The 22,840-nt window shown below is 45.0% G+C and overlaps 1 protein-coding gene across 5 annotated transcripts in view; it reads right to left on the reverse strand.

Annotated features, from left to right (window-relative positions):
- Window positions 1-22,840, reverse strand: part of RAB37 (RAB37, member RAS oncogene family) — a 133,227-nt gene that overhangs the window by 3,965 nt on the left and 106,422 nt on the right. For all 5 annotated transcript variants that reach the window (XM_053298951.1, XM_053298952.1, XM_053298953.1 and 2 more), the window contains 6 exons: window positions 17,455-17,496; window positions 11,487-11,553; window positions 10,951-11,003; window positions 9,900-9,965; window positions 6,671-6,727; window positions 3,022-3,098 (listed from right to left, as the gene is read on the reverse strand). In XM_053298951.1, the coding sequence (XP_053154926.1) occupies window positions 3,022-3,098; window positions 6,671-6,727; window positions 9,900-9,965; window positions 10,951-11,003; window positions 11,487-11,553; window positions 17,455-17,496 (362 nt within the window). The remainder of the gene's footprint in view (window positions 1-3,021; window positions 3,099-6,670; window positions 6,728-9,899; window positions 9,966-10,950; window positions 11,004-11,486; window positions 11,554-17,454; window positions 17,497-22,840) is intronic.

Below are 22,840 nucleotides of genomic sequence, written 5' to 3' on the forward strand. Positions count from 1 at the left end.
TTGTCTTAGATCTAGAATGGGATGGAGGCCTCTGTCGTGTTTGGGGATGGTGAAATATGGAGAGTAGAACCCCCTTGAGGAGGGGGCCCCAAATAGCACAGGGTCTATGGTAGTCCCACTGGTCCAGCTAGGATTGAGAAGGCTGGTAAGGTCATTCTGTATGAGTGTAATGCCACTGCGAGGTGTCATAAGGATTGAAGTCCATAGGGTATGAGGGCATGGTGTTGTAGGACCTATTAGCTGGTGTTTGTCCCAGTTATCGTAATAAAGGTCAACTAGCCGACCGGCACAAAGCATCTGTGTGCTATTTGGGGCCAGCTGTTCCCCCCTCCCTCCTGCCCCACTCTCCCTCCCTCTCTCTCTCCCACCCCACTCTCTTGCCCCCCTCTCCCTCCCTCCCACCCCACTCTCTCTTTTCCACTCACCCCCTTTCCAGTCTCTCTGCTGCTTCACCGCCACTTTCTCGTCTCGCTGGCCGTCCCGCCGCTGCATCCTGCCCCCGGCGGCCAGGCCGGGCTTTGCCGCCACTGCCTCCCAGCGGCCAGCCGAGGCTGTCTCCTCAGGCCGTTTTGTGGCCTGCCACCACCATCCTTCGCCATTTTTTTTGGCCCCGAAGTCTAGCCCAATGCTAGGAACTCTCGCAAGAGTTCTGCTGCCAAATCCTGGGCACGCATGCTGGCTAAGAGAATTAAATATATAGATATGGTGAGAGTTGTCCTGAGGCTGGTGGCTAGCATAGGCCCGCGAAGAGCTTGGGGGGGCAGCTAGGAAAAAATGTTTTGAATTCGGCTTCCAAGTCCCCCTCTTCGACTGGAAGGGGTTCTTTGTACTCAAGGTCTTCCGCTGGGGCAGCCTCATGATCTGACTGGCTGTCAGGTTTGAAATCGTCCTCCTGTTCAAGAAACTGATCCTTGGTACCGAGCTTGATACTGAGCGGCTCTTCGGCATTGAGTGGCTCTTTGGCATCGAGGCCCCCGGATTCAAGGCGATTAGCGGCTGGCGCCATGCGTTGTTCAAGGGGTGCTTCATGGTGATGAGATAGTTTGCGCTTCTTTTTGGGCTTGTGGAGGGTAGAGGCCTCCGAGGAGGGCGTCGGGTGCTTGAGAGGCTTGGACGGTGGTTGAGTGAACTTCCTTCCTCATCTTCTTTTTCCGCTTGGAGGATGCAGCCAAAGCGTTTCAGCCTGATGATGGCGGGGCTGCAGACTAGGCTGCTGAACTAGCAGAGGGGGCTGAGTTGGGCACCGTGGGAGCTTCATGAGGAGGTGCCAAGGCTTGGTGAACTGGCAGCAGCCGAGGCAAGGGGCTGTGAGCCCAAGAGAAGCGTAGCCAGAGAGGTAGCAGCCTGCATGGTTTGGGAGGCGGAAGCTGTTTGGGACGACTGAAGGGCTCGATCCCAGAGCCAAGATCGCAGACAGGAGGCCTGGTTCTTTCTGGCCTGTTTGGTGAATTTGGCGCAGTATGCGCAGGTCTTGACTTTATGGGCCTTGCCAAGGCAAAAGAGATAAAGGCTGTGCTTGTCTGTGGTGGGGAGCTTGGCCCTGCAGCGGGCATAGCATTTGAAAATTGTCTTGCTGGCCATAAGTATTGTCTTGGATGCAAAATAACATCGACCCCTGTGGAGCAGCTGGGGAAAGGGGGATGTAGGACGTGAAGTAACCAAACAGCTAATGCAAAGAGTGGAAAAACGAAATAATAATAAGAAAGAAGAGAAAAACTAGAAGTTGGGAATAGGAAGGAAAGGAGTAACAAACGGTTTTTTAAAAAAGCTTGGAGTAACTCATAATCAATGTCAATCTGTTGACAGACTAGAAAAGACTGAAGTAGGGAGGCTATGAAATCTCCGGAAGTGGGGAGCAGCTACTGCCCATTTGGAAGGAAATTAGCTTGGAATAACTCCAATGAGGTCTCAGTGCAGGTGCAAAGCCCAATTATGTAGAGCATAGAGACCATGTCGAAGAACCTTCAGAGGCATCTGCACCTGCTTCCTGAGCGTTCTATCACAAATTGCACTTTGCAAAGTTATAGAATGATCTGGGTGACTAGGCAATAGAAGAGAAGAGGGGCTTCAGTGTCAACAAGTCATATCTTGGGACCAAAAAAAAAAAAAATCACATATATTCATGGGGTCATGAATCTGACCATGGGGTCATGATCTGTGATTTCCTAATAAAGAAGTATTGGAGCATAGTATAAAGCTCACTGAAAACATCAGCACAGTGAGCTACTACAGGAGTGAAAAAGGCAAAGTCAGTATTAGAGGTATCAGAAAATGGACAACACAAGTTTCATTATGCCACCTATACATCTATAATGTGGCCAGAATTAGAGTACCATACACAATTCTGGATGGCTCATTTTAAAAAAGGGTGTCAGAGCCTGAGGACAATCAAGGGGTTCCTACATGGAAAGGCTAAAATATTTTTTTTGTTTAGACAGACAACAGAAGTGGGAGGAATAGAATAGTAAAAACATTATGAACATTCATGCAAGTGCCCTACATTTCAGCTGTGAATTTGAATCTTACTTGGCCTCATATCAGATGGCCAGTTGCAAGTCATTCATGGGCTTAAGGAAGTCAAAGTCAATCTTGTGTGGCAATGGGCCCATCATTGTATGTTCTAGGCCAGGACTCTACAACTTTGGCTCTTCAGCTGTTGTTGAACCATGGCTCCCATCATCCCCAACCACAGTAGCTAATATCTGCAGGAGGACTGAAGATGTACAGCCCTGTTCTAGACCATAGAAATGAGTACTACATCAGCCCACCGGGCACAGATGCTTCATGGAAGAGTCCAACAGGACAGCAGGATGGCTCGGCTTATCCAAATGCTGGAGATGAGGGGTAGGCAACGCGTAACTCTACAGATGTTGCTGAACTACAACTCTCATCATCCCTAGCTTAGTACATTGTGACTGGGGGTGATGGGAGTTGTAGTTCAGCAACGTCTGGCACATTGCCTATCCCTGCTGTAGACACTGTTATAATACCAGAGAGCAGAAGCTACACCCTGCTACTCACTTTGCGATGGCAAGAAATGCCAGGTCCACGTTCATACCAGTTTTAGCGCTGGTCTCCATGAAAGGCACTCCATACTCCTGGGGAGAAAATACAGCACACACAGTGACTAGACCTTGCCACTAGTTTTTCTGCCCGCATTGCTTCCACAAATCCACATCCAGCTGAGTTGTCTAGAGTTCTGAGGGGTGTTGCATGTACCCCTTCCCCCTTGAATTTAAACTTGGAACCCTCAGTCACTCGCTGTGATGTCTTTAACAACTTTTTTGCGGATAAAATCTCTCATATTCATGCCAAGCTGGATTCCACAGTTATTGCAGAGTCTACTGTGGAGGTGTCCAGAAACTCCTCTTATGGGATTAGATTGGATCATTTTCAGTTTGTGACTCCTGAGGAAGTGGACAAGCTGCTTCAGACTGTGCGCCCTACAACCTGTTCTCTTGACCCTTGCCCAACTTGGCTTATCACATCGGATAATCATATTATCAGAGAGGGTCTGGTTAATATTATAAATGCTTCTCTGAGGGAGGGCAGGATGCCTCCTTGTCTTAAGGAGGCTATTATTAGACCACTTTTGAAGAAAGCTATGCTGGATCCCTCAGAATTAGCTAATTACAGACCTGTTTTTAATCTTCCATGGTTAGGCAAGTTGATTGAGTGGGTGGTGGCCTCTCAGCTCCAGGCAGTTTTGGATGATGCGGATTATCTAGACCTATTTCAAACTGGCTTTTGTGTGGGTCGAGACTGCGGTCGAGACTGTCTTGGTTGGCCTGATGGATGATCTCCAACTGGCTATTGATAGAGGGAGCGTGATTCTGCTGGTCCTTTTGGATTTCTTCGGCTTTCGATACCATCAACCATGGTATTCTTCTGGACTGCCTGGGGGAGGTGGGATTGGGTGGCACTGTCTTGCAGTGGTTCTGCTCCTACCTCTCTGGCAGATTCCAGATGGTGTCACTTGGAGACTGTTGTTATGCTAAGCGAGAACTGAAGTGTGGAATCCCACAAAGCTCCATACTGTCTCCAATGCTCTTTAATATCTACATGAAACCACTGGGAGAGTTCATCAGGAGGTTTGGTACTGGGTGTTATCAATATGCTGATGACACCCAGATTTACTTTTCCATGCCGACCTCATCAGGAAATGGCATATCTTTCCTAAATGCTTGCCTGTAGGCAGTAATGCGCTGGATGAGGGATAAACTGAAGTTGAATCCAAATAAGATGAAGCTACTGACTGTGGGGGGCCAGGACCTGAGAGATGGTTTAAATCTGCCTGTTCTGGATGGGGTTACACTCCCCCTGAATGATCAGGTATGTAGCTTGAGAGTGCTGCTGGACCCAAAGCTCTCCCTGGTTTCTCAGATGGAGGCGGTGGCCAGGAGCGCTTTTTATCAGCTTCAGTTAATACATCAGCTACGTCCATTTCTAGAGGTGAATGACATTAAAACAGTGGTACATATGCTGGTAACCTCCAGGCTTGATTAATGTAATGCACTCTATGTGGAACTGCCTTTGTACGTAGTCCGGAAACTACAATTAGTACAGAATGTGGCGGCCAGATTGGTCTCTGGGACAACACGAAGGGACCACATAACACCGGTTCTAAAAGAACTGCACTGGCTGCCAATATGTTTCTGGGTGAAATACAAAGTGCTGGTTATTACCTATAAAGCCCTTAATGGCTTGGGTCCAGGCTATTTGAGAGAGCGTCTCTTTTGTCATAATCCCCGCCGCCTGTTATGATCTTCTGGAGAGGTCCAGTAACGGTTGCCACCAGCTCGTTTGGTGACGACCCAGGAGTGGGCTTTTTCTGTGGCTGCCCCAGGGCTTTGGAATAAACTTCCTGCTGAAATAAGAGCATCTCCTTCTCTGTTTGTTTTCAGGAAGATCCTCAAAACCCTCCTGTTCTCTCAGGTTTTTAATTAGAATTAATTTTAATAATTTTAAAAACTTGTTCTAATAATTTTATTCTATTGCTTTTATTGCCATGTGTTTTAGTTTGTGACTTTTAAGTATTTTAAATTTTGTATATTGCCTAGAGATATACATATCAGGTGGTATAAAAATGTGATAGATAGATAGATAGATAACTAGAGTAATTAGAAGAACCAATTACCACTTTTCCTGATGAATGGAGAAAGGGGCTGGTTCTTAGAAACCAAGAGCCGGCCAGCAGGTGGTGCTGTAAAAACAGATCATTGTGACCTGTTTTTGCATGCAGAGCTGGGCTGGCTGGACAATGCTCTCTATTTCAACAGAGTGTGAATTTGTGCTGGGAAGGAAGATGAAAGCTTGCGCAAGTGTGAGTAATCCTGTGCTTGGAACTTGTGCACAGGCTTCTCACATCATGCATCTTCTGGCCATCTGGAACGATCTTCTCCCTCCCTCCTGCTGTCTCCCCTTCCCTCCATCACAGTGCTGGAGGAAGGGGAGGCAGCACAAGAGGGAGAGAGTTGCGGAAGCTGTCTTAGTAGTGCAGCAGCGATGGAGGAATCATGCAGCTGTTGCTGCCAAAGGGATATGCCATGCGGTTTCCTGTACAGGATATCCCAGCTGCTGAGGCTGGTGGCAAGGAGGAAGAGGATGGTGACTGGAGGTGCGTGGTGGAGGTGGCGGGGGGGAGCTATAGCTCTGGCTCCTGCCTGGGGGTGAGACCAGTGACGGGGGCAGGGCAGCTTGTTGCTCTCTGCCTCTACCAGGGAACAGTGACAAGTTGGCAAACCCTTGTGTTTTAGGGTGGCTGGTGCTAGCCCAAAGCTTCTCTTACTTGTGCCACCCCAGAATTAGCAACAGAAGCCCCTCCTTTCGGCCATGAGAGCTAGAAGGACCCTCCATGTTTAGAGGCACTCTTTCTCTGAACACCAAATGTTGGGATCAAACAACAAGGGAATGCTCTTGTCCTCATGCCCCCCTGCTTGTCGGCTTCTCAGAAGCATTTGACTGGCCACTCATGGACTCAGAATCCTGAACGTAATGGAGACCAGTGACTTGTCCAAGTGCAAAACAGAGCTAAGCCCAAAATATGAGCCCTCCTTAATAGATCCCCCTTAATTTACCTTCATTTCCCGCCCAGATCTCCCCGAATCAATTCCCTTTACATTATTTCACAGCCAATTATCCCACAGGCTCTCCCCCCACCCCCCCCACCCCGCCGAAGAAAGAAAATCCACATGGATCATCTCTTACTCCACTCATGCCTGCCCAGAGGCATGGGCAAAATCCATCTTGCAGTGTAGCTGGAACCTGCATGACAGCAGACCAGCCATCTGTCCTCTGCCCCAGCGTAAAGGGGCAGGACTCAGGGAACAAACACAATGGGCAGCTGCTGTTGAACCAGCAACCCCCTCATTGACCAGCTAGCACAGACCAGCTCTGCATTACTCCTCCAGGTTGCTCCATCCACAACTATTAGACTAGGACCAGAGCACTGCCTCTGCTTCCAGCATGTGGGCACTCAGTGATCCTTTCTGTGCTCTGGTGCAAGCACCATGGCATGGGAACTGAAGTCTCAGAGCTTCGTAAAACCCAAACTGCTGCTTGAAAGGCAAAGATAATGATGGCATTTGGTCAGATGGTTCCCTTTAGGCGGTGGTGCAGTGAAATGTCCACTCTGCCTTAAGTAGCACACTGGCTACTTGCATTCACTCACCCTGGCTAGTGATTCCCCATCTTCTGTCCTTATCACTCTCTCGCTGCTCACATCAGCCTGCAAGCAAAAGGTGAACAGTTAAAGCTGAGACTCTGAAGGCATGCTCATGAAGCACAGTGCCATCATCATCTTTCATCTCTCTATGGATCAAAAATGAAAAGGGAGTCAGATCAGAGACTCTTCCTTTGTAGTAGTAACAGTAGCAGATCAAACATTCTTATCTTCAAATAAGGGGCTACTCTGGACACCTGTTGCCAGGAAGCACCAAGGTCCAGCACCCTGAAGAATTAGATATAAAAAATAATTTTTAATAATCCCCATGTTCAGAAACAGCATTTTGAGAGCTCTTTAGATTTCCCAAGGTCCTCCCAGCAGAGGGCACCCATGGTCTAAGATTTCAGCCAATGACACTCAGTAGGTTATTACATACCTAACCTACTAGTGTTCTGTCCGAAAGAGGCAATAAACACCACCTGTATTCTACCAAAGAAAACTACAGGGCTCTGTGGGCACCAGGAAATCGACTTGACGGCATACTTTACCTTTACCTCTGACCCTGGGTGCCCTCTGCTGGCTAGTTTTGGGCAGCAAGACTCCAGTAGTATGCCCATTTTATTCTTTTTTTGTTTACTATGATTGTTTTTTCCGCATAGTGAAACATTACTTCACATAATGTAATGTAATGTTTAATGTAAACTGCCCTAAGCCATTTTTGGAAGGGCGGTATAGAAATCAAATGTAAAATTTCTAGAAACATTCTGATCATTTCTAAGTTTCCATTAAGCAAAACACCTATTCCATTTCCCCCTAAACACACTTCTTGTTTCTTTTTCCTCTCTAGATCTTGCTGTACAGTATAGTTTAACCTTATGATAAGGAGAGCATCCCACACTCTCTACATCTAATCCAGTCTTCTGCCAAGTTTTCAATCTGTTGCCTATTTCAATTCTAGCTAGTGCCAGAAGCTTAATACCAGTTCTTTGTTAATGGTATCTCTTTTGCCTTTCTCCCTGCCCCCTTTCCTGTTGTCTGCTTTCTACCTTGTGCTCCTGATTTCTCTCTGCTTTTTAACTTTTGCCCTTGCATTCTCCTTCCTCCCCGCTTTCTTTAGAAACTCCCACACTTGCTGCCCTTTTGGCTTCTCCCTGCTTTCTGCCTTCTGTCTTTTTGCCCCTGCTTTCCTCAGTGTCAGCGGGCTTGGATAATAAATACCCAAGCCCACAGGTGTGGAGCAAAGCATCGCAGCGGGGTGGGAAGGCTGTCTTCTGCCCCCTCCCTCCCCCACAGTCATCACTGTTTCCAAGGGTTAGCAGATCTGTCCTTATTCCATGTAAACATGCAAACTTTCCTGGAGCCACCTAAATCCCTTTTCAAACCACAGTTTGTATTCATCTTATCTGGTATATATTTGGCCTTTGCAGAGAAGTGTGACAGACTTTGCATTTCATGGCCTTTTGGCCCCCACTATTTTCAAACTATTTTGGTCTTGTTTCAAGGTGTATTTATAGCTGCCAATTTGGGAAACCACTTCACACATCCTACCTGGTTCATGAAAGCTTATTTATTTTAAATGATACTCTACAAAAACAGGCACAAAGCAGCTAACTATAATAAATTAGCAGAAAGCAAAACAATACATGAGAGCAGCAGTCCAAAGGTTTCATAAGAAGTGCAGTTTTATAAAAATCCTCCAAAAACCTGGTGAAGATTTTCAGCTGCTCCTTAAAAGTTACAAGAGAGGGAACCTGAAGCATCTCCCAAGAGAATGCCCCATATATGGCATCACCACTGAAATGGTCCTGTCTCTAGTGCCTGCCAGATGTATTTCAATAAAAGGTGAGCCAATGAGCAGGGTCTCTGAAGCGGATGAAAAAGCACAGGCTGATTCTAGTGGAAGCAGGCATGCCTTAATGTGCTCTTCCAGACAGTAATTTATTCCAACATCAGTGTAAATGCTGACGGGAAATTTAACCATTAAAGGATGTTGCACAAGTTCTTAGTGCCATCTGCCAACAATTCAATTTTAAATAAGGCTTCTGACAATATTACGACTGACAATACTATTTTAAATATAGATTTCCTCACAGATTGTCAGAAGATAGGACTAAGAATTTGTGCAACATCTTTAACATTGTGTGGATGTCCCATTAAATCTCCCATCAGAATTTGCAGTGGAATAAATTGCTGTCTAGAAGAGCAAAAGGTTGTGGCTTAGTGTTCTCCTGGACAGCTCTCTTGTGGTGATGGTGGTGCACGCCGTACCCCACTAGCAGCCTCCTCCCAGCAGCAATGATGGCAGTGAGGCCAGCAGCGCTCCCCCCCCCCCCGCAATGACAGCAGGGGCATGCTCCTACTGCCTGTGCTCCAACTGGCTCAGACGTTGAGGCAGTTGGCAATGAAGAGCACACGCGCATCCTCATTCCCCGCCACCTTGGGCTAAGAATCCTGAGTGGCTGGGAAGGAGCAGCGAGCTGCAGGAGTGAGGTACACTGCTGGGAATGGGCAGCATGGCACATTATGGGAAGGAGCAGTGTGGCAGGCAGAAGCAGGAGTGGCGGGTGAACTGGCCAGCGGCGGGAGGTGAGCGAGGCAGTCTCTGAGGCAGGGCAAGGCGGCTCCAGAGACAGGGAGGTATGTGTTCTTTGGATGTGTCTGCCCAATTGTAGCTCTGCCCCTGGCTCGGCCCCAAACCATATAAGGCTTTAAAGGCCAAGGAACTGAGCCTGGAAACAAATGGGCAGCTGATATAATATCAGTGTGATATGGGCCATTTCTGTGACTTCCATCAGCATTTGGGCCACCACATTCTGCACCCCTTGCAACTTCCAAACTGTCTTCAAGGGCAGCCCCACACAGGACTCTTCCATAAAACACATCCTTGAGCACTGCTTCCACTTTTGCAGCCTGGTCAAATGCCACCCCTGCCTCAATAACCTATTCAGACCTCAGCCAATGACCCCAAGAAAACCAACCCCACCTAAGCCACTGAAACCATTAGGAATTGAAACGGGAAAGCAGCTGAAGCCATGCAATGGAGCCAAAAAGACTCAAAGTGCTGCATGTGGGATCAAGAAGCCTCTCCCTTATGGGCCAACTGTAGCAGCGAGTTGTGCAAAGCACACAACAACAGAACTTCTCTCATGAGGTGACAGTTCAGAGTCAAGGAAGAGGGAAAGGATTTGCAAAGGAGCACAGGTCTCTGTATCACTTGTAGGGAAATGGCACGTACCTTGTTGCCTAATAACATAATGACCACATCCTTTTGGGCATATTCATGTATTTCTGTGAGCCAGGCCTGCAAGAGAGAGAGTGGGGTGGGGGGCGGCGGGGGGCGGGGGCGGGGGGAAGTGGGAGAAGAGATGGTTTATTGTGGCAATAATCAGGCCTGGTGAGCTGGGGGTGGGGACCTGACTGGGTTCCTAAAATTTGAAGGGACTCTGATGGCCACTTCTCCCTTCTAGCTATTGGTCCTGCTTTGCAGACTAAGCAGTTGGAGCCATACACATAAGCTGTTTTAAAACATCACAGTCTTCCAAATGGAAGTATTATATCGGGGGATCTTCACTCAGGTGGGGGGACATGCAATTTGAAGTGGCCCTCAATGGCACTCCCTCATCCCCTTCCGATATACAGAAGGGAAATAAAGCCAATTCTACACCATACTGTCTTATGTAAGAAAACCAACCTGGGATTGAGTCTCATTAGTCCCCATGCCCACCTGCAACTAACTTTAAAAATGTGTACTTGAGAAAACCACATGGCCCTGTGGTCGCCAGGAGTCAACACTGACTCAACAGCACAACTTTAATTGAAATAAACACACATTCTTCCTCAGTTTCCCGTCCCCATCTCTGTGGTCCCTGCCATGACACATTTTAGACTGTCAGCAACTTGTAAGAGAGACCTGTCCTCTTATACTTTGTAAAGTGCTCTGCACATAGATGGCTTAAAAGAATAAGAAGAGTAACAGGTTATTCCTCATACAGCTAGCAAAGCTCAAAATATTCCTCCCCCCTTCGAGTTCTTACATGGCTGTCAGCGTCTCAACCAGCCATTGTAGCTATGCCTTTTATCTCCTTGCTGTGAAACGTTTTTTCAGTATATCAACAGGAAGAAGTGCAGCCCAAGCTGGCTGTTTCCTGGCTAGCTGGCAGCCCCACATTCCTATGATGCTGCCTCAATGGGTAGAGGGTTCAGGCCAGTAGGAATAAGCAGAGGTTCAGTGATCATGGTGCTTCAGCAGAGGACTACAAAATCAGCTTGCAGACATAAATACCCACCCGGATATTGTCAAAAGACATTTTGCTGGTGATATCATAAAGGAGAAGGAGTGCTGGAAGAGAAGAAGAGAAACACGTTTTCCTGAAATTATCAAGCTACTCTGAACATGATGCTTCCTTAAACCAGATTAGTTTATTGGTCCATTTAGCCCAGGATTACCTACTCTGACCAACAGCAGTTCTTTAGGTTCTCAGGTGAGGATCATTCCCAACCCTGCTACTGCAATCCTTTTAGCTGAAGATCCCAGAATTAAGGACGGGACTGTCTACATGGAAAGTATGTGCTCTGCCACTAAGCTATGGCCCTAGAGCAGGCCTGCTCAATTTAGGCCCCCCAGCTGTTTTTGGACTACCACAATCCCTAGCCACAGTGACTAATAGCCAGGGATTATGGGAGCCGTAGGTCAATATTTGCAGGAAGGCCAAAGTTGAGCAGCTCTGCCCTAGAGCATGATTACTGAACAATACTGTTAAAGGCTGACACCACTAAGAACAGCAGCCTGGGATGGAGAAAGGCAGTCTGTTGCAAGACCTACCCTGAGCATCTCGGTAGTAAGCATGCGTCACACTCCGGAACCGCTCCTGGCCTGCAGTGTCCCAGATCTGCAATGAGGTAAAATAAATAAGCCAAGAACAAGGCCTTCTTCATTCTCTTCTGTTTCTAGATCCCATTTACTAAGCAAGTGCTGGTATATTAATAACAACCATAATAACTAGACACCTCTCTTCTCAAGTAAAGGTCTGTCAGGGCCAAAATCTAGGGTAGGGACATAGGAAGCTGCTATATACTGAGTCAGACCATAGGTCCATCTAGCTCAGTATTGTCTACCCAGACTGGCAGCAGCTTTTCCAAGGCTGCAGGCAGGAATTTCACTCAGCCCTCTTGTAGAGATGCCAGGGAGGGAACTTGGAACCTTCTGCTCTTCCCAGAGCATCTCCATCCCCTAAGGGGAATATCTTACAGTGCTCACACATCAAGTGTCCCATTCATATGCATCCAGGGTAGACCCTGCTTAACTAAGGAGACAAGTCATGCTTGCTACCACAAGACCAGCTCTCCTCTCCTGTGTGGGGTATCCCACACAGGGAAATAGCAAAAACGCACTATATAGATGAGGACATTTATACTAATCAGTTTATGTGGATGGATCAAAGCCAGGAAATCAATCTGGGAGTATGAGAATTAGTGACAGGTAGTGTGAACACATAGGGCTAAGTATAAAGGTGATGACAGAAAAGTTATACCCAAACAACCTAAAAAATAAGGAGCAACTCTCCAGAGTTTATCAAATGGTAAAAGACAAGTGTTCCCTCTAAGGTGTGCGCATGCATGCACACACATGTTTTTTGTGCATGCACTCAGTTAATTTTAGATCCCACTCAGGTTGAATCAGGATGGCCCCACTCTGAATGCACATGCACTGCTGCCCAGAACAAAACTCATTCTGCACACAGATGGAAAAGATTAGAGGGGGCAGTGGTAACAGATACAGATCATTGACATGAGATCCATCTTCACCAACACCTTTAAAACAAGGGTTCCCCTAAACTGAACCATGCACCGCTTTCCAGAAAATAATGTCTTCTTTCTCAACCCTAATCCTAAATCCATGGACATCCAGAACATCAGAAAGGGCATGATGGTGGCCAGTGAATCCATTCCCATTGCTGCAATAAAAATGTGTCCAAGGAAGCATTTGCAAATGTTCACAAAGTTGTTTGCATAGCAATGGGAATGAGAAAATAAGAGAATGAGAAAAGGGTTTCTTGTCCCGAAGCCTAGAGGCTTACAGTTTAAGGGCTTGTTCTCATGATCAAAGCAAGGTGCACTTAACAGCAAATCCCAGATCACTGAGCTGTGTGTGCTTCTGCAGAATGTGTTGTGTGGGTTGCAAAAGAAAATCTCCTGATCCCAGATTCACACTGGGAGTGACCGACATTTAATCAGGATTGATTGGAACTCCATCGGTTGATCCCAATTAAATGCCGGTTGATCATAGCACAAATCTGGGATCGGGAGGCTGTTTGCAGCTCACACTACATGCTCTGTGGGAGCATACATGGGAGAACTAGCCCTAAAAAACACTTGAATGTACTGAGAACACACCTTCCTGGGATTTCTAGGAACTTAGATGAGCTTCACTTAGTACATCATATCCCCTTGCAAAGCATATGACACACTCTGCTCAACCTTTGCCCACCCACATGACAGATGGGATTAAAGTTAAGTTAGTGTGGGCTATACTGCCTTTACTTACTTACTACTTATTATTATTGTTGTTACTTATATATCATTTTTCAATGAAAAAACTCTCTAAGTGGTTTACACAGAAAAAGAAGAAGAATAGGATGGTTCCCTGTCCCAGAAGGGCTTCTGGCCTGAAAAAAACACACAAGGTAGACACCAGTAGCAGCCACTGGAGGGATGTTCTGCTGGGGAATGCTGTACTGGGGCTGAATAGGGCCAGTTACAAATATGACAAATATTTATGTACCGCTTTTCAACAAAGGTTCCCAAAACGGTTTACATAGAAATAAATAAATAAAATGGCCAGTTGCTTTCCCATGTGAAATATATAAGGAAGTGTCACTTTTCCTAGTTAGCAGGGGACAACTCATGTATAGGTCCAAACCCTAGATCCTCTGCAATGAAGAAATATCTCTCCATTTTGTTGATAGCCCTAAAACATTACTGTAAGCAATCAAAATATTTTCTTTTCTGGCATGCTCCATGCCAGTGGTTCCCAACCTGGGTTCCTCCAGATGTTGCTGAACTATAACTCCCAGCATTCCCAGCTACAATTTATTGTGGCTGAGGATGAAGGGAGTTGTAGTCCAGCAATATCTGGATGAGCCCAGGTTGGGAACCACTGGTCTATGCTGCAGGGGTGTACCAAGGTTGGAGTGGGCCCAGAAACAAGATTTTAAAATGCGCCCCTCACTGCGTTCCTCTCCGTCTCCTGGCCCCATGTCTCTGCTGTAGAAGAACATTAAGGACACGTGTAATATAGTGTAGAAGATTAACAGAGAACAGGAGACTACAGTTACAAGGTGTAAACAACTGCAGAACCAAATAATACAACAGTATCAGCTTTGTGAAATACAAGAGGGCAATTCATGCTTGCTACCACAAGACTAGCTCTCCTCCCTTTCTATGGGTTCCAAAGGAAGCTTCTGTTCCAAGTTTAACCATTTTTGTCAGGGCTGTAGCATGACGGGATTTTAAAAACATATATATTATTTTTCATTTGGAAAAGGCAGGTGATGGGATATCCAGGCAAACCACAGTTTAAAATTAGCAAACAATCCAAAATGCTAGGCTAGCTCCACTCTTACCCAACTCTTAAGAATTGTAAGCCATTCTGGGAGCAAGAAACATTTTTTTGAGAACTTGTTTGGTTGAAAAACAATTGAATATATTTGCAACAACCAGAATCAAACAACCAACGAACCAATAAATCCCCTGCCACCCCCACTTCCCCACTTCCTTTCCACAGAGAGGAAAACGACTCACTGCAAATTCTGAGGGGAAGATCACATGGGTCATCAGAACTTAGAGGGAAGAACCCAATCATTTAAAATCATTTTTAAAAAGTTAAAAATAGCTCAGGCACAAATAAGGGCTGGGGTGGGGTGGGGTGGGGGGGACATAAAGGAAGGCTTTCAATTGGGGATAGAAAATCTCTCTCTCTCTCTCTCTCTCTCTCACACACACACACACACACACCCCGCTGCTGCTGGGGAAAGAAAGGGCTGCTTTAAGCTTTTTCTTTCTCTGCTGCTGCAGCTGCTCTCCTCCCGACTGACAAAAGAAAAATCAGGAGTCACAGAGAACCTGCTTGAGGGGACTACAGCTCAGCGTGGGGGGGGGGATTTTTGAGGCCGCAAAGCCCGCTATCACCTACACTCCTGGATAAGGGACTGGAGAGAGGGGGCCCAGACTGGGCGCACTGAGAGGGTGGTGGAATGTGGGCGCCAGGTTTTGAGAAGAGAATGGGTGTGAGTATTTTTTTTGTTTCATTGCTTTTTAATTTTAAAAAAAAAAACTTCAAAGAAGTGGCTTGTTTCATGGCAGAAAATTACAAAAACTTCTGGAATTGAAGCCCCTTGGGCCATCACTCCATCCCAATGTGAAGGAATCAGCCCTTTGCCTTCATAAAGAGTGCAACGTGCTCCTGCTTGCATTTCTAGAATGGCTGGTCTTAGAGTTCTGAAATTGGGTACACACAGATGGCAGGGCTCTTTATTTTCATTTCCAAGAAAATCGGTCAATCCTGCAATACATAGGAATCACCAATACACAGGATGACAGCTTCTTATGTTCCATACCCTCTCACATTTCACTGCTGAAAATAGGGACCTACTTGCTATCACTATGCAAACACAACTAAATTGAGAAGCATCTCTACACCCCTACAACACAAGACATAAATTAGTAAGGAACTATTCAAAATTTGATGGTCACCTTAACTGGCGCAGCAGGGAAATGCTTGATTAACAAGCAGAAGGTTGCCAGTTCAAATCCCCACTGGTGTGTTTCCCATCTATATTGGGCAGCAGCGATATCGGAAGATGCTGAAAGGCATCATCTCATATTGCACAGGAGATGGCAATGGTAAACCCCTCCTGTATTCTACCAAAGAAAAACTACAGGACTCTGTGGTCGACAGGAGTTGAAATTGACTTGATGGCATACTTTACGTTTACTCAAAATTTGTCTACTCGCAGACAAGTGGACAAATACACCTAACAAGTCCTACTCAACCTGTTATGTTCAACACATGTACAATCACTGTACACACATACAGATCTGTAGTTATTCACACATTGAAGGAAGACACTTGGATTCCCAACACTTAACTCAAAGCTGGATGGTGGCCACTGAGTGTAGGTTATAGTTAAACAACTCATTATATATTTTGGATAATTTGTGGAAAATGCAGTCATACTTCCTAATGACCTACAGATACCACATTTAGCATGAACAATCCTGCCACTGAAATTAGCTGAATGCACTACTTTACACTTTTACACCAGAATATGCTGGGGGGGGGGAGAGGTTTAAATAACATTTTGCTTGTATTTTTCAAAGAAGAAATACTCAAGATAACTAGCAGATTTTAACTGTCATTGTTCTCAACAGATGTTCACCACTCAATCATATTGGTAATTCACAAACCACATCATGCCCCAAAGAAGCAGATCTTTCTCAGATTGACATTTACTATATATAGTCATTATTCAATAAAATGAAAAACATTTGAAGTTGAATCCTACAAATTTCAAACTGTTCTTTTACTTCACGTTTGTAAGCACATTAATTTTAAAAAAATCTATTACCTGTATTTAAGTCCTTTATCTGTGCAAAATGACTTTGCCCAAACAACAGGCCTCACTTACTAGTTGAATATATTGGACAGAAACCCAGATATGCTAGTTGCTCCTATCTTTAAACTGACAGGAAAGCATACAAGCTACACCTTGAAGCATGAGGTGTACCTGCAACACTGTAGCATTAAACAGGCCAGAGGGAGCAGGAAGATGAGTTGGAAGGACAGAAGCTAGGACTGCAGGGGTAACATATCTCGAGAAACTTATTTATGACAGGTTATGGGTGATTGTGAAGCATTTCTTTCTTTCTTAAAGAACACTTGGGGTTAACTCTGAGACAAAACAAGCCATGGCTGAAGAGGAGGGTGGAGGAGATGGTTGAAAGGTAGATTGGAGTACAGGATGGGATGAAGGAAAACTTTTGATGAGAAGATATATGTTTAGGATTACCAATGTTTATGGGATGCAGAAGTAAAATCAGGAACAGATTCTGCTGAAAAGGAAGAGTAGAGGACAACCCAGCGGGAAGACGGCCGTTCTTGTGAAATAGGGCAGCAGTGCCAAAACAGAAGATGGTCATGGTGACACAACACCTAGCTGAGGAGACAGGGAGGCCAGTCAACCCAGGAAAGGGCTATAATGGCGGGAAGCGAATACCAAGGCTGAGGGAGAAGTCATTGAGGCAAGAGGCAGCCTGGTAAGAGCAAGAGAGGGAAAGGGAGTGGGGAATTCATCCTCGTCTTGCTGGGTCTGTCTGTCAGGCTGAGGCATCTTCGCAGGCAGCAAGCAGGCACTCTAGATGGGGAGGGGAAGGTCTTACCTGCCCCTCCCACTCTCTGCTGCTACCTCCCGCTGCGTCTCCGTGGCCCGGCAAGGGCACACTGGGAACTTTTGTGCCCGGTTGCCCAGTGGGCCAGTCCGAGCAGAGGGCAAGGACTGGCTTTGGGGCCCCTCAGAGGCTATTTGTCGGTACACCCCTGCTATGCTGTTAACCCTGCATGCCAAGCAGAAATAGAACAGGTAAAGCCATGGTATGGAGAAAAGTCACCTGCTGAATTTTTTTAAGTTATGCAGTTAAAGGCACAGAACCACTGCCAGGAAAAAAATGGAGTATGTCTTATACCAGTTTAGAAGTAATAAAATATGACATCATCATAGGTTCATCAGGCTTACCTGCAGTTTCACTTTCACACCATCCACTGTCACCACTTTGTTCTGGAAGAAAAAAATAAAAATCATGTAAGTAACGGGCCCTGGGAAGTCAGCTTCTTCTTTTCCTTTGGATGTAGATCCCTGAATAGATATACCCGAGGGAAAGCGGGCAGTGACAGCACTTCAACTCAGACTTTTAAAATCAGTAGGACAACCAGTTGTTCAACACTGTTGGTTAAAATGCAATAGAGATGTTATTATTTGCCATATGTGTTTAATGAATCTGTGAAACTGAGAGTATTAAAATTCCCTCTTACAGATTCTTAGCCCATTCAAAAAACTACAGTTCCTAGGTTTCTTGAAAGGTAAAAATAGTTGTTAAATCAGTTTAGATTTGTAGTCTAGGCATGCCCAAAAGTGGCAAGGGAGGGACAACCCATAGGTATGTAAGCAAAGAAGCTTTGATTCATGACATAGTGCCATGCTTTCGATGAACTGTCAAGATATGCCTTCCCCAGTTCATTTTTTCATACAGCCTGTCACTGAAAATGGATGAGAAGTAGGTACAAATTCAACCTTATCCTATCTCCTGTCAGGGGCTGTTGTCATTTAGGGTTACCCGGTTGGTTTGGTTATTTATTTATTTAGAGTAAAAGTCGCTACTTTGTTCAAGAGGTATTAACTGTACAACACTTAGTTTGGACACTATCTCAAAGTGATACAGGGAATCTATAGAATCTTGCACATTGCCAGAATTGTTAGGGGGAAAAGGACACCAGTTCTGAGTGCTGCTGTCTGGCCTCAGTTGCAGCTCATTATAAAGGGGAATCTCAAGATCTCTGCCACCATATATGATCAGAAAGTCATTGGAAATTAATACATTCCTGGAGACAGAATCAGAATTCAGATGTTTTTAAAAGTGCCCCTGTAACCATGTGCAGTGGCACAAATGGATTGGAAGTCCCGTCCCTGACTTGTCACTCACCGTCATGCTGCTCATGCTTACAGCAGCATCTGAGCAGGAAAGCACTGTATCTATGATGGAGGGCACTTATGAGTCTGGGGTGATCTAGCCTCATGGTCATGGAAACACCTACCATAATGGATACAGTGCTTCCCTGTTCAGAAAAATGCTCTGTAAGCGTGTGCAGCGTGGCATAATAGTGAATGACAGGTTGAGGGCAGGACTTCTGATCCCTGTGTGCCACTGTACACGGTTACAGCAGGCAATTAAAAAAAATCTGAATTGGGCTTTAGATTAAGAACAAAAACAGCTTCAAACCAGAAAATGACAGTATAAGATTATTTGAAAAATTCCATTTCAGGCTATGCCTTGGGGAAAAGTATAAAAAGTCAGACTCAGAAAAGTAGCCTGTCTACTATGAAAAAGGTTCTTATGATCACATCTCTAAATTCTCTTCCCTGGATTGAGTATAACTTACTAGCCCAACTCACAAGTTCTATTCACACATTATGTTCAACATTTGTACAATGTACACAGGTACTGTTACGTGTTATGTTGAACACAGGTACAGCAATACCCTTCCAAACTGTAACATGCATTTGAGGGACCTGTACTAGGTTCACTTTCAAAATAGACTTTGGACCTTGACAGACAAATGTTTACAAACTTTACATATCCCAAGTGGCTAGCTGAATGCTTTAGCCATGATATTATTATGGTTATTATGGAATCAGTATTATGATTCACATTTATATCCCACACTTCCTTAATTGAGCTCAAAGTGACTAACAGGCCCTATTTTATCCTCACAATGGCCCTGTGAGGGAGGTTAGAGTAAGAGAGTGTGCTTGAGTGAAGGACACTCAATGGCTGTGTGAGGATTTGAACCCAAGTCTTGCTGGCCAAAGTCCACTACTACACCATACTGGCCAATGAATTCAAGTTGAGTGGCCACTTGGTCAATCTTGCCACTGCGCAGACATCCAGCCTAGGAAGAGTGTGATGGAAAACACTATTGTGACTATTGTATCAAGGGTATCCTTTAAGTTTGATGGGTGGAACAGATATTAGCAGCAACACTTAACACATCTTCATACTGGTCATCAAATAGAAAAGCTCAGGACAAGGCCAACCACTGAGGAAAGAGGAATGCCCATCTCCCAGGTGCTGAGTGCCTGTGCATTTCAATTTGGGTAAGGATTCATAACAGTGCAAGAATTACTGTGTGACTGAAGAAACCACTGAGCATATCTCCAGGGCATATCTACAGATAAGGAGCATGTGTGCTTGCTCGTCACTGTCACCTTAACGTGCACAAAATCCGGTCAACAGAGTGACATGGGCAACTCTCCACACTTACTTCAGCCATTCCTACACTGCCAATCGTTCAGGATAACCCAGGTCCAGAGTCAAACTACACATTATGTCACATGCTGGCTACCTCTCTTTTTCCAAAAAAAGCACTGTGGGGGACCCTATCCGAAGTGGCATGAGGGAAGTGGGAGGTTAAATTCTTTTCACCGGTGCCATTTTCTCACTAGAAATCCTCCCCCTTCCCCACTGCAAAATATTGCTGTTTGCCCTGGAAATGACAATTGGCAGCAAATAGCAGCTGCTGGGCAGAAGTGGGTGTGGGGTGGGGAGATTATTTTCAGCAGAAATGTGGCACCAGGGGTGAGGGAAATGGTTAACCTCCAAACATATGCCATGGTCATGATCTGCATTGGACCCACTTCTAAGAATTACTTTTTTAAAAAAATTAAAGAGAAGTTCTTCTCAGTCTTAAGCACACCTCTTAATAATGCATGTAATGTAATATGTAGTTTGGCCTCCAAAGCTATTCCAGACCTAGGTGAGCAGCAGCCATTGAGAATAATGTGCTTCTGCACTGAAAGAGTTTTGCGAAAGCACCTCTCCATGATCATTAGAAATAAAGAAGGCACATTGCGTCAAGGGCTCTCAGCTCCTGTATGAGATGAATGATAAAGGAGTTTTCATACTCAACAGATTTTTTTCTTCAACTGGATTGTAATGCAAGCACAAGCCAATTGTCTGCATTAGCCAGGATGCTCATTCACATTACAAATGCATCTCCCCAATTTTCTCTTTTGCATTAACAATGATTGGAGAACTACATAAACTGTGCAAGAGTCTCATGTGTGAAAACAGCCTGACCTGTGGTCTAGTCTGCTGAAGAGATGCCTGAACTTATCTTCTGACTGCAACTGGGAGGTGGAGAGCTCATCCTCATAAGTGTGGCATGTGATGACAGCTTCATCTGTTCCCCAGGAACAGATACATGAGGCTTAACTTCATAAGCAAATCAGCAACTGCCCATGTCACCAAAATGTCTTAGGCTTCCTTCATGTTGGTAATGCAAGAATGGCTTCACCATTTACATATTATGAAATTTGTTTTTCCACAGTAGCAGCATTCATTTAATTCACTGCTCCACAGGGGAGGAAAAAAAACTTACTGAGAAACCTTTGGTATGCATGACAAGGGGACATTTCACCCCTTCGCCACAGTTCTTGTAGTCTAACAATGCCAGGAAGCAGCCATCCAGTTTAAGCCATCCAGTTTGGAACTGAACATTGCTTTGCAAACATGTGTTCCCCGCTCATGTATTTCCTGGGCAATTATAAATGTATGGCAGGGCTGCACAACTGCGCCCCTCCAGCTGTTTTTGGACTACAACCCCCATTGTCCCCAGCCACAATGGTCAACAGTCAGGTATGATTGGAATTGTAGTCATCAGCAGAAGGGCCAAAGTTATGCAACCCTGATGTAGGGGCAGTGTTTGCAGGGGAGGTTTGCTGGGGGTGCTTAGTCCTCCGCCACCCACTGACTCTCTCTCACAGCCCCTCCCCTGAGTCATTTTCCTCATACAAAATTATTTATGGTCTTGGAGCCAGCTAGTGGGGGAAGGGAGTTGGGAAAGGACTGCATCCTAATTTAAAAACTCAGGTGAGGTACCTGAGGATGGAGTAAATGGGCATGAAAGAAGGCAATTTAGAGGCAGCTTTTCCCATCCTCATGTTGCAATGTCAGGGGACACTGCATCTGCAGAATTTCTCCTTCTACAGAACCATTAGCCGCACAGAAACTCTGTCCAATATGGAACTTTGGAAAATGCAAGGTCACACACGAGGGGTGGCTGCTCTCCTTAGAGCAGCTACTGTGCTCGGCATCCCTCCCTCCCCTTTTTGGTGCTTATTTCTCCTAATACACAACACAAAGCAGGATATAAACCTGATCTAAAAAGGCAAACCAAAGCAATACAAAAGATCAGGAAAAACGGATTTGGCCCTAGGTTATAATATACAACTCTAAAGGATAAGAATATAAATGGGTATTTTAGTGATAAAAAATAAATAAATGCTGCATACAATGGCTTAAAACACAAGATAGTTTTCTTAAAAATTCCTAAAACATTAAAAATCCTCATACATATGTAGTAACACTGTACTTCCAAGCGAGTTGAAGTCCTTTTAGATTCTTGTAAGTCAGATGCGTTTCAGCTAATCATCTTCCTTAGTGACTTTTCATATATAACGATAAAAGTTAAAATCAAAGCAACTTATCCAAATGCCCTGTAATCTCTGTATTAGATGTTTGTATTTTAAGCCAATGCATTTGGATAAGTTGCTTTGACTTTTTAACCTTTATAATAAGGGCACAATATACAGAAGAGGATGACTAAATGTAAAGACGACTAAACTAATGACAACAGGTACAGCAACCAGCCTCAGAATTGTTAATGAAGACATTGAAGTGGTGGATAGCTTCTGCCTTTTAGGATCGACTGTCAACAGTAAATGATCCAGCAGTCAAGAAATACGCTGCAGACTAGCATTTGGCAGAGTTGCAATGAAGGCCTTGGAAAGGATATTAATTTAGATGCCGTGACATGTCTATACCTACAAAGATTAGAATCATTCGGACAAAGGTTTTTCCTATGACACTCTATGGATGCAAAAGCTGGACTCTGAAGAAACAAGATACAAAAAGTATTGATACTTTTGAACTTTGGTGCTGGAGAAGACTTTTGAAGATACCATGGACAGCCAGGAAAACAAACAAATGGATCATAGCACAAATCAATCCAGAATTTTCACTCGAGGTACAAATGACCAGGCTCAAACTATCATACTTTGGACACATTATGCAAAGACCAGTTCCCTTGAGAAGTCCATAATGCTGGGAAAAGTTGAAGGAAAGAGAAGAGGACGACCAGCAGCAAGGTGGATGGACTCCATTACGACAGCAATGAATGCACCACTGAGAGACCTTAAAGGTCAAGTTGAAGACAGATCATCCTGGAGAGAATCTATCTATGTGGTTGCTAAGAGTCGACACTGACTTGACGGCACTTAATCAATCAATCAATACAGAATAAATAATTGCCACTGAGTGAGAAGGGGACTTTGGTAACATTATGAA

Source organism: Hemicordylus capensis, chromosome 2, assembly GCF_027244095.1.
Source record: "Hemicordylus capensis ecotype Gifberg chromosome 2, rHemCap1.1.pri, whole genome shotgun sequence".
Taxonomy (NCBI): Eukaryota; Metazoa; Chordata; class Lepidosauria; order Squamata; family Cordylidae; genus Hemicordylus; species Hemicordylus capensis.